This window comes from Prionailurus bengalensis, chromosome C1 (assembly GCF_016509475.1).
Source record: "Prionailurus bengalensis isolate Pbe53 chromosome C1, Fcat_Pben_1.1_paternal_pri, whole genome shotgun sequence".
In the NCBI taxonomy this organism is placed as follows: domain Eukaryota; kingdom Metazoa; phylum Chordata; class Mammalia; order Carnivora; family Felidae; genus Prionailurus; species Prionailurus bengalensis.
The window spans coordinates 183,929,947-183,941,981 of NC_057345.1; the positions used below are offsets into that span (position 1 = coordinate 183,929,947).

Below are 12,035 nucleotides of genomic sequence, written 5' to 3' on the forward strand. Positions count from 1 at the left end.
CAACCGACTGAGCCACCCAGGCGCCCCTCAATACTTTCTTAATGGTTTCTTCTCAAATACTATTGCTTTAGGAAAAGTAATTACCTGTCCTATTGTTTATAGAATCATAGAAAATACTATGACTGACCCTAAAATACTTTTTCCTTAAACACCAGTACTTTCCCATTTTGCTTATGCCATATTCCATCTGCTGAGAATGGTCTTTTCTTCTTCAGCTATTTGAAATTCTGTTCATTCTTTAAGACTCACCTTTATCAGGAAGCTTGCTCATTCTAACCAGAAGGGATCAATTTTTCTGTTAACTTCTACTCCTGGGACACTAAACATCGTAATAATAGCTCTCACTCTTTTGGGAGTATACTTACTGTATACCAAGCATTGTGCTAAGGATTTTACATATATTATGTCCTTTGATTCTAGCAGCCATTATGTAAAGGAATATTATCTTCATTTTATAAATAAGGAAAATGAGGTTTAGAGAAATGTACAACTTGACGGAAGTCACCTAGCTAGTAAGGGGTAGAGCTGGATTGAAACCTAGGTCTCACTCCAGAGTCAGTGTTTTTAATTGTTACATTATGTTGCCTCTCTGTGCATTCTAGAGCAGTTTATATGTATGGCTCATTTCCTATATAACTTTGTGAGCTTCCTAGAACCAAGGACATTGTCTTCTAGATCTTTGCTATTTCCCAGAGTGCTAACCACTGCACAGAAAGATACTCAATAAATATTTGTCATTAATTCAACAAGCACTTAGTGTTTATTCAGTGCAGATATGATGCTAGGTCTAGATGGGATTATAGTGGTGAACAAGACAAAAATCTCTACTTTTGTGGACTAACAATTTAGTAGAATAATTAATGTGACATATGCAAGTAACACTGTCATAAGCATTTTTAAACTTTGGAATGTTACACATTTTATTTTCCAAAGTGTGAAGGTTTGCTTTGCAGTCAAATATTGTTAAGATAAAAGTGTTTTAAAATATGTTTACAAAAGTAATTATTAATATGTACTATACTTGCAAAAGTTTTGTATATTGTAGGTAGAGGGGATATGTGTAAAAATGTTATGTTTTGATAAGTCCAACATGATGAGCCAGAGAAAATAAATTCTGCAAAACACTTACAGATATATATTCATTGTGCTTCTCAAGTAATCACATTTTTTACAAATTGAAGGTTTGTGGTAATCCTGCATCTAGCAAATCTGTCAGTGCCATTTTTCAGTAGCAATTTTCTCATATTGTGCTGTATTTTGTGCTGTGTCATATTTTGGAATATCTCACAGCATTTCAGACTTTTTCATTATTTTTGTTCTGGTGATCTGTGATAATTTGATCTTTGATGTATTGTAATTCTTTTGGGGCAGCACAAACCATGCCGCTATAAAATGGGAAACTTTATAAATGTTGTGTGTGTTCTGGCTTCTTTGATCAGCTATTCCCCGATATCTCTCCCTCTTCTCAGACCTCCTATTTCCTGAGATCCAACAATATTGAAATTAGGCCAGTTAATAATCCTACAATGGTCTCTTAAGTGTTCATGTGAAAGGAAGAGTTGTACATCTCTCACTATAATTCAAATGCTAGAAATGATTAAGCTTAGTGAGAAAGCCATGTCAGAAGCCAAGAAAGGCCAAAAGGTAGGCCTCTGGGTACCAAACATTTAGCCAACTTGTGAATGCAAAGGAAAAGTTCTTGAAGGAAATTAAAAGTACTGCAGTGAACACATGAATGATAGAAAGTGGTAAAAACAGAGAAGAAGGCAAACCGTAAGAGACTCTTAAATACAAAGAACAAACTGAGGGTCGCTGGAGGGCTGTTGAGTGGGGGTATGGGCTAAATGGGTAGTGGACATTAAGGAGGGCACTTGTTGGGATGAGCACTGGGTATTATATGTAAATGGTGAATTACTAAATTCTATTCCTGAAACCATTTTTACACTATATGTTAACTGACTTAGATTTAAATAAAATTTAAAAAAAATAAAAATTAAAAAAGAAAGTGAAACAGCCTTATTGCTGGTATGAACAAAGTTTTAGTGGTCTGGATAGAAGATCAAACCATTTACAACACTTCCTTAAACCAAAGCCTAATCCAGAGCAAGGCACTAGTAACTCTCTTCAATTCTATGAAGGCTGAGAGAGGTGGGGAGGCTGCAGAAGAAAAGTTGGAAGCTAAGAGAAGTTGGTTCATGAGATTTAAGGCAAGAAGCCATCTCCATAACATGAAAGTGGAAGCAAGTGCTAACATAGAAGCTGCAGCAAGTTCTCTATGAGATCTAGAAGATGATTAATGAATGTGGCCACACTAAATGACAGATTTTCAATGTAGACAAAACATGCCATTGGAAGATGCCATTTAGGACTTCCATAGCTAGAAAGGAGAAGTCAATGCCTGGCTTCAAAACACAGCCTGACTCCCCTTTTTTCCCCCACTCAGTGTAAAGGAAACTTTATGGAAGCTCCAGGACCATAGGACTCAGGCAGGAGTCTGCCCTGCAGGCAAAGGAAGAGCTAAGGGAGGGGCCTTATTTGACCTTCCCCTTCGGTCACAGGCTGTTGGTGTGGCCGCATTTCTTGCAGCAGTTGACTGCTCAGGGGTGCAGGTGAGCATAACCCTTAAAGCAGATAATTTTGTCACAGTTGTATTTCTGAACGAGCTAGAAGAGGGAAAGAAGGCTCAATGCTGTAGCCTACAGACAAAGCACCAAGTGCAGGGTGAACTCTTTCTGAATATTATAGTGTCAGAGAGTGCAGCCATCCTCTAGCTGTTGGTCTGCAAAAATCAGACAGTGCTGGTTACAGGGGATGCTCTCCTTGTCTTGGATTTTGACATTGACATTCCAAGTGATGTCTCTGGACCCATTCTAAAGGGTCAGAGTGAGAGTCAGGGTCTTCACAAAAATCTGCATCTCTGCATTTGTTGCTCAGCCACCTTGTTGAAGAGAAAGAGCCAAGCTGACTCTTGTTTGGGGCTAATGCAACAAGTGACTCTAAGTTGAAGCCAGTGTTTGTTGACCATTCCGAAAAATCCTAGGACCGTTAAGAATTTTGCTAAATCGACTCTGCCTGTGTTCTACAGGTGGAACAAGAAAGCCTGGATGACATCTGATTACAACATGATTAGTGAATATTTTTATTTTTATTTTATTTATTTATTTTTTAGAGTGTGCATGTGTGTGAGCAGGACAGGAAAAGAGGGAGAAAGAGAATCTTAAGCAGGCTCCAATGCCCAGCACAGAGCCCAAGGGCATGGGGCTTAATTTCACATCTGTGAGCCAAAATTGAGCAAAATTAAGAGTCAGACACTTAACTAATTGAGTCACCCAGGTGCTCCAATTTACTGAATATTTTAAGCCCATTGTTGTGGCTCAGAAAAAAAAATTCCTTTCAAAATATTACTGCTCACTGACAATGCACTTGGTCACCCAAGAACTCCAATGGAGTTGGACGAGATCAATGTTTTCATGCCTGCTTACACAACATCTATTCTGCAATTCATGAACCAAGCAATAATTTTAATTTTCAAGTCTTATTATTTAAGAAATCTATTTCATAAGGCTATAGCTGCCATAGATAGTGATTACTCTGATGGATCTGGGCAAAGGAAATTGAAAACCTTTGGAAAGGATTCAGCATTCTAGATTCCTTTAAAAACATTTGTGATTTGTGGAAAGAGGCCAAAGCATCAACATTCACAGGAATTTGGAAAAATGGATTTCAGCCTCACACAGAGCTCAGTTGATGGTTAACATTTTTTTAGCAATAAAGTGTTTTTAAATTATGTACATTGTTTTTTAAGACATAATGCTACTGCACACTTAATAGACTACAGTATGGTGTAAACATAACTTGTGTATGCATTGGGAAACAAAATCATTTGACAAGCTTTATTGTAATATTTGCTTTATTGTTGTGGTCTGGAACTGAGCCCATAATATCTCCTAGGTATTCCTATATAGTACTTTTGCTATCACGGTATCTGGGTGCAATTTTAAATATTTTCCAAAGACTTCACACCATATTATTAACATGATTGTCCCTGGAAAGTGGGATTATTTCATTGGGGTGGCGGGAGATATAGGTGAAGAGATCTTTTCACTTTATCTGCATTGATATTTTACTTTTCAAAATAATTGAAATTTTTCATATTGAAATTTTAAAATACCAAAATATTAATAGAATTTTTTATCTAAAAATATGTTTATGTTGAGTTTTACAGATTTTGCAGCAGGCTGGGTAGACAATGCATCTTCACTCTTGGCTGGTAGAGCCATAAAATGATAGAACTGTGGTCAGGTCAGAGTGGCGACAGAGAGAGCTGAGCATTAAGTTCTTTTTTAAAAAGGTTTTATTTATATAAACATTTGTCTTTTGTAAGTTAATTCAGTATGATTGAATGATACCCCATCAAATGACTTTCTGGCATCTCAGCTTTTAATATTACTTTTAAAATTCAGATAGAGCAGAAAATGATGACACAGACATTTCAAGAACAAAACTTCTTGCTGGATGCAGCCCATGCCAGTATCACTACTGAGCTACAGAGTGTTCAGAATCAGAAGACCCAGCTCCAGGCACATCTGTAAGTAAATTATAGACAACTTCTTCTGTATCTTTTATTCTTGCCTTTGTATTTCTTATCTTTAATGAGAACATTTAATTCTGCATTTCTTGGGCCAGACACAAAGGTAAAGACTTTGCCCTCAAGGAACTAGTTCTGTTAGAACATTTTGGTAACTGCTGTCAGGCAGTACGCTCTCCAAGAAATGACTCTATTAAAGAACTCTCATTGAGTGCTCATGTCTCCTTGTTCTCTTCCTACAGGGACCATTTAATCCTTGAACATAATCAGTGTATCCAGAAAGCACAGGATGCTGAGAAGAGGGCAGCCTTGCAGAAAGAGCTGCTGGAATCAACTATTGCAAGATTGCGAGGTGAATTGGAAGCATCGATGCAAGAGAAGAAGTCCCTTCTAGAGGAGAAAGAAAGACTTCAGGAAGAGGTAGAGGAAGCAGATTTATATTACCTCCTGGTTGGGGTGGTGATCTTGTTCTAAAACTATTTTCAGTGCAAGATAAGAAAAGAAATACAGCCCACTCAGATGCAGTTTGTCTGAGTTGCCCATTAAAGAAATCTTTAGGTAGCTGATCTATGTTTTTTAGCATGTGGAGTAGTCTGTGCCAAACAGCATGTCCTTATACAGCGTTAGTGAATGTCAACTCATAGTTCACACATCCTCATGTTAGTGAAGGGGTCAGATTTAAAAAATTGATTTCCCCTGAAGGAGTGGACAATGGAGGTTAAGGGGGAACAGCCCTGTCTTCCTATTTAGGAAGGTACCATCAGAGTCTGACATGCAGACGTGTCTTTCTAATTTCAGGGCTATTTGTGAAGTCTGCTCTGCCTCAGAGACTCCCTGAGTGGCCCCTTTTCTGAGAGGATGTTCTATCTCTGCAGTGTAGGTATTAATTAACATGCAGGGTGTGTCTGCTATAGTAGAGACCGTCACCTGCTTTAAAATTGACCCATTTCTTTTTTTTCCCCTCCTTGGGCAGGTTAATAAAACAGAGAAAGAAATAGCTCAAGAAAAATGCAATTTGGAAAAGGAATTAGCTAAAAACAAGGTACTCCACATTTTATTTGTTGACATTTCACCGTATTTTATTTCCTTCTGTACCTCTGCCTCCTGTATCAGCTTACCTTACTGAGGAGATGGGTTATTTTGTTGAATACCAAGGATGTGGAAGGACAAAGAAGCCCCTGGGCTGGATGCGACTCAGCGCTCCAGGCACTGTGGCACAAGGCTGCTTCCAGGGAGCACTTGTTGAGATCTGGCGTTTGCCAGTGAGTCATGACCACCTCTGGCCCGAGTGTTATTGGGTATTTTAGCCAGGAAGTCCCTTACGAGTGAGCTAATGGTCCTGTGGGAGGCAAAGAGATAATTGCTGACAGGGCTGGGTTTTTTGTTTCCTAAAGCCAATTGGGCTTCCTAAGTACCTATTAGCACCTGTCACTTCATCTGTGAGATACTCTTTTCTGGGTTCTAAAAAGATAGAATGGCCAGAGACACAATATAATTCTTATTAAAATAAAACAAAAACATAGCATCATTTTGCTTGTCTGATTTCATTTGTCTGAGCATAACCTAAATGTAAGTTCATGGGGCTAAAAGATATTTGTTCATTAGAGAAATTATATTAGGCCAAGTGATCATGCTTATAGAGGGTCCTTTTCTTTTTTCTTTTTTTTTTTTTTGCCTAATTTGATATTTTTCAAATGTGTATTCATTGTAAAGCTATGTTTTTCTAAAGTCAGACCTATTAAGTTATAATATGCATAGTGAAATTCACTTTTTTTTTAGTGTACAGTTCTGTGAGTTTTGACAAACACAATTATATAACTATCATCACAATGAAAATACAGAACACTTCTATCACCTCAGGGAGGCCCCTCGTGTCTCTTTGTAATCAACCTCTTCTTCCACTTCCATCCCTTGACAACCATGGATCTGCTTTTCTGTTCCTGTGGTTATGCCTTTCCCAGAATATCATAAATGGAATCATACAACATGCAGCATTTTAAGCCTGGCTTCGTTTATTTAGCATAAGGTATCTGAAGTTCATCCATGCTGTCATATGTATCAGTTGTTTGTGTTCCATTATATGGATATACCACAATTTCTTTACCCATTTGAAGGACATTTGAGATGGTAAATTTTGGCAGTTACGAATAAAGCCTGTATAAATATTCAAATATGAACATGTATTTTTATTTCTCTTGGCTACTTAACAGAATTTGGAATTCTAGATCCTATGGTAAATATATGTTTGACATAATAATAAACCATTTGACTGTTTTCCAAAGAATCTGTACTATCTTGCCTTCCCATCATTTTCTCTGCATTCTCACCAGCTCTTGGTATTGTTTGTCCTTTTAGTTTTAGCCATTCTGACTGGCATAGGGGGGTGTATTATTGTGGCTGTAATTTGCATTTCTCTAGTGATTAATAATATTGAGCATCTTTTCCTCTGCTTGTCATCTACAACTTGAAGTGTCTCTTCAAATCTTTTAACCACTTGTAATTCAGTTTTTCTTATTATTTTCTTACTGTTGTTTTTTTCTAGAGATTGTAAAACAGTCTTGTATGGTTCTTATGTAAAAAATTCTTATTCTTGGGGTGCCTGGGTGGCGCAGTCGGTTAAGCGGCCGACTTCGGCTCAGGTCATGATCTCGTGGTCCGTGAGTTCAAGCCCCGTGTCGGGCTCTGTGCTTACAGCTCAGAGCCTGGAGCCTGTTTCAGATTCTGTGTCTCCCTCTCTCTGACCCTACCCCGTTCATGCTCTGTCTCTCTCTGTCTCAAAAATAAATAAACATTAAAAAAAAATTCTTATTCTTTGTATATGTACAAATCTTATATGTGCTTTACATATTTTTCTTCCACTTTATGCCTTATTTTTTCGTGCTCTTTCAAAGAACAGAAGTTTTACATTTTGATGAAATCCAACTTAGGAATTTTTAAAATTTTGGATCATATTTTTTGTGTCATACTTTTAATTTTGGATCATATCTAAGAAGTTTTTGCCTAACCTAAGATCACAAAGATTTTCTTTTTTGCTCTCTAGACGTTTATAGTTTTGGGTTTTAGATCAGGGCTATGACCCATTTCTAGTTAATTTTTGGATATCATACAAGGTATAGTTTAAGGTTCATTTTATTTTCAGATGGATTGATTGTTCTAGTCCTTTGTATTATTGAGATAATTAGTATATGATAGATTCACCTTCTTAAAATATACAATTGAGCGATTTCTTAGTATATTCACAAGTCTGTGCAAACATCATCACTATCTAATTCTAGAACCTTTTTATCACCAAAACAAAACCTGGTACCCATTAGCATTCACTCTCCATTCTGCCCTGCCCCCAACCCCTGGCAACTATTGTACTTTCTGTCTCTATGAATGTCTTTTTTCTCCCATTTCATATAAATAACATAAAATAGTATGTGGCCTTTTGGGTCTTGCCTCTTTACTAGTTATGATGTTTTCAAGGTATGTCCTTGAAATAGTAGTAAATGTCAATATTTCATTCCTTTTAATGACGGAATAATATTACATTGTGTGACTGCACCAAACTTGACTTAACCATTCATCAGTTGATAGAGATTTGGTTGTTCCCAATTTCTGGCTGTGAAGAATAATGCAGTGAACATTTGCATACAATTTTTATGTGTGTAAGCATATCTTTAGGAATAAAACTGGGTCATATGATAACTATCATTTTGAGAAACTACCAAAGTGTTTTACAAAGTGACTGCACCATTTTGCAATCTCACCAGCAGTGTATGAAGATTCATGTATCTTCACATTTTCACCTACGTTTGTTATTTTCTGCTTTTTAAAAAATTAATATACCCATCCAAGTGGGTATGAAGTATCTCACGGTGTTTTTTTAATTGAGCTGAAATTCACATAATAAAAAATCAAACACTTTAAAGGGAACAATTCAGTAGCTTTATATATATTTGCAGTGTTATGTAACCACCACCTCTGTCTAGTTCCAAAACATTTTCATCACCCAGAAGGAAACCCCATACCCAGTAAGTAATCATTTCCAATTCCCTCTTTCTTCTCCCCCCTGACAGCGACCAATCTGCATTCTGTCTGTATGGATCTGCCTATCTGGATATTTCATATAAATGTAATCATACGATAAGTGATCTTTTGTGTCTGGCTTCTTAGCATAATATTTTTGAGGTTAATTCATGTTTTTGTACATTTCAGTAATCCATACCCTTTTACTCCCTTTTACAGTTGAGTAATATTCACAGTGTGTGTGTATGATGTATATATACACATACCGCAATTTGTTCATCTGTTCATCTGTTGATAGACATTTGCATTGTTTGCACCTTTGAGCTGTTGTGATTAGTGCTGCTATAAGTGTACATATGTGTTGTGCATGTATTTGTTTGAGATACATACCAAGGAATGGAATTGCTGGGCCGTATGGTAATTTTGTTTTAAGTTTCTGAGGAACCACCAGACTGTTGTCCACAGTGCCAAACTATTTTACATTCCCACCAGCAGTGTACAAAGATTCCAATTTCTCCACATCCTTACCAACTTTTTTATTTTTTTGTTTTTTAATAATAGCCATCCTAGTAGTTATGAAAGTGGTACCTTGTTGTGGTTTTGATTTGCATTTCCCTAATGACTAACAACTAAAGATGTTGAGCCTCTTTTTATGTGCTTATTGGCCATTTGTATATCTTCTTTGGAGAAATGTCTATTTAGATCAGTTGCCCATTGTAAACTGGGTTGTTTTTTTTTTTTTAATTTTTTTTTCAATGTTTTTTATTTATTTTTGGGAGAGAGAGAGACAGAGCATGAACGGGGGAGGGGCAGAGAGAGAGGGAGACACAGAATCGGAAACAGGCTCCAAGCTCCGAGCCATCAGCCCAGAGCCCAACGCGGGGCTCGAACTCACGGACCGCGAGATCGTGACCTGGCTGAAGTCGGACGCTTAACCGACTGCGCCACCCAGGCGCCCCAAACTGGGTTGTTTTTTAATTGTTCAGTTGTAGGAGTTCTTTATACATTCTGGATGGTAGCTCCTTATCAGATTTGTGATTTGCAGATATTTTTCTCCCATTCTATGAGTTCTGTTTTTTATTTTTTATTTTTTTAAGAAAGAGCTCAAGCAGGGGAGAAGGGCAGAGGGACAGAGAGAGAGAGAGAGAGAGAGAGAGGGAGGGAGGGAGGGAGGGAGGGAAAGAAAGAGAATCTTAAGCAGGCTTCATGCTCAGCCCAGAGCCTGATGCAGGGCCCAATCCCATGACCCTGGGATCATAACCTGAGCCAGAATCAAGAGTTGGATGTTCAACTGACTGAGCCACTCAGGCACCCACTATGGGTTCTGTTTTTAAATTTTTAGATTTTTTGACATTCAGTTTACTTATTTATTTTTTTGGTTGTCTGTGCTTTGATGTTACAAAATCAAAGAAACTGGGAAACTGTTGCCTAATCCAAGATCACAAAGATTAACATTTTTTTATTCTAAGAATTTTACAGTTTTTCATATTACATTTAGGTCTTTGATCCATTTTGAGTTAATTTTATTTATGGGTTGATGTAGAGGTTCAACTTCATTATTTTATCTGTGGATATCCATTTGTCCTAGCACTATTTGTTGCAGAGCTATTCTTTCTCTTGAATAGTGTTGGCTCCTTAGTCAAAACCCAATTTACCATAGATGTATGAATTTATTTCTGGACTTTCAATTCTGTTCCACTGGTTTCTATGTCTTTCCTTATGCCCATACCACACAGTGTTGATTACTGTAGTTTTGTAGTAAGTTTTGAAATCAAGATGCAAGAGCTTTTTTTTGTTGTTGTTGTTAAGATTATTGTGACAATTCTGGATACTTATATTTCTATATGAGTTTTAGGATCAGCTTTTAATTTTCTGCAAAAAAAGGGCAGCTGAAATTTTGATAGAGTTTGTATTGAATCTGTATCTCAATTAAGGGAGTATTGCAATCAGTATATTTTTTCTATATAAGAATGTGTCATCTGCAAACAGAGATAGTTTTATTTCTCCCTTTCACATTTTCCTGTCTTTTCTTTCTTTCTTTCTTCTTTTTTTTCCCCCTTGTGTAATTGCCTTGGATAGAATCTCCAATACAACACTGAATAGAAATGGTGAGAGCAGACAGACATCCTTGTCTTGTTCCTCATCTTGGGAAAGCTTTCAGTCTGTCACCATGAAGTATGATGTTAGCTGTGGGCTTTTTCTAAACACCCTTTATCAGGACGAGGAAATTTCCTTCTATTCCTGGTTTGGAGAGTTTTTATCATGAAAGTATGTTGAATTTTGTCAATTGCATATTCTATGTCTACCAAGATAATCTTGTAGATTTTGTCCTTTATTACTATGGTATATTACATTGGTTGATTTCAAATGTTGAACCAAGTTTTCATTTGGGGGATGAATTTTACTTGCTCATGATGTATAATCCTTTTATGTTGTTTCATATGGCTTGCTTGTTGAGGATTTTTGAAATGTTATAAATAAGGGATATTGTTCTCTAGTTTTCTTGTGATGACTTTGGGTTTAGTATCAAGGCAATACTGGTCTCTTAAAATGATTTGTTAAGTGTTCCCACCCCTTCTATTTTTGGGAAGAGTTTTTGAGGCATTGGTGCTAATTCATCTTTAAATGTTTTATAGAATTCACCAGAAGCCATCTGGTTCTAGGTTTTTCTTTGTGGGGAATTTTTTGTTTTATTTGTTTTTAATTATTATTATTATTGATTCAATGTCTTGTTAGAGATCTATTCACAATTCCCACTTATTTTTTTAGTTAATTTCAATAGTTTTGGTTTTTCTAAGAATTTTACCATTTCATCTAGGCTGTCTAATATATTGGCATACAATTGTTCATAGTAGCTCCTTTTCTTCATTTCTTTAAGTTCAGTATAATGTTCCTTCTTTCATTCCTAACTTTAGTAATTTGGGTCTTTCTTTCTGTCTCCTTTTTGCTTTCTTTCTTTCTTTTTTTTTTTTTTTTTTTTTGTTAACAAGTTTAAGGTTTGTCAATTTTGTTCATCTTTTCAAAGAACCAACTTTGGTTTTACTGACTGTCTCTTATTTTTCTATTCTCTTGTTTCTGCTTTAATCCTCATTATTTTCTTCCTTCTGCTTGCTTGGGTTTAATTTGCTCTTTCTAGTTTTTTAAGATAGCAGCTTAGGGGGTGCCTGGGTGGCTCAGTCGGTTAAGTGTCCGACTTCGGCTCAGGTCATGATCTCGCAGTCCGTGAGTTCGAGCCCCGCGTCGGGCTCTGGGCTGACAGCTCAGAGCCTGGAGCCTGCTTTGGATTCTGTGTCTCCCTCTCTCTCTGACCCTCCCCCGTTCATGCTCTGTCTCTCTCTGTCTCAAAAATAAATAAACGTTAAAAAAAAAATTAAAAAAAAAAATAAGATAGCAGCTTAGGTTGTTGGTTTATTTTTTTCTTTTTTAACATAGTTTT

At 36.7% G+C, this 12,035-nt stretch overlaps 1 protein-coding gene and 1 pseudogene across 4 annotated transcripts in view; one reads left to right on the forward strand and one right to left on the reverse strand.

Annotated features, from left to right (window-relative positions):
- The window catches only part of CCDC150 (coiled-coil domain containing 150), a 100,643-nt gene that overhangs the window by 32,785 nt on the left and 55,823 nt on the right, over window positions 1–12,035 (forward strand). For all 4 annotated transcript variants that reach the window (XR_006296897.1, XM_043577371.1, XM_043577373.1 and 1 more), the window contains 3 exons: window positions 4,464–4,588; window positions 4,831–5,008; window positions 5,562–5,630. Coding sequence is in view for 3 of the 4 variants with exons in the window: in XM_043577371.1 (XP_043433306.1) it covers window positions 4,464–4,588; window positions 4,831–5,008; window positions 5,562–5,630 (372 nt within the window). In the remaining variant the exon portion in view is untranslated. The remainder of the gene's footprint in view (window positions 1–4,463; window positions 4,589–4,830; window positions 5,009–5,561; window positions 5,631–12,035) is intronic.
- LOC122481603 lies at window positions 2,124–3,050 on the reverse strand (annotated as a pseudogene).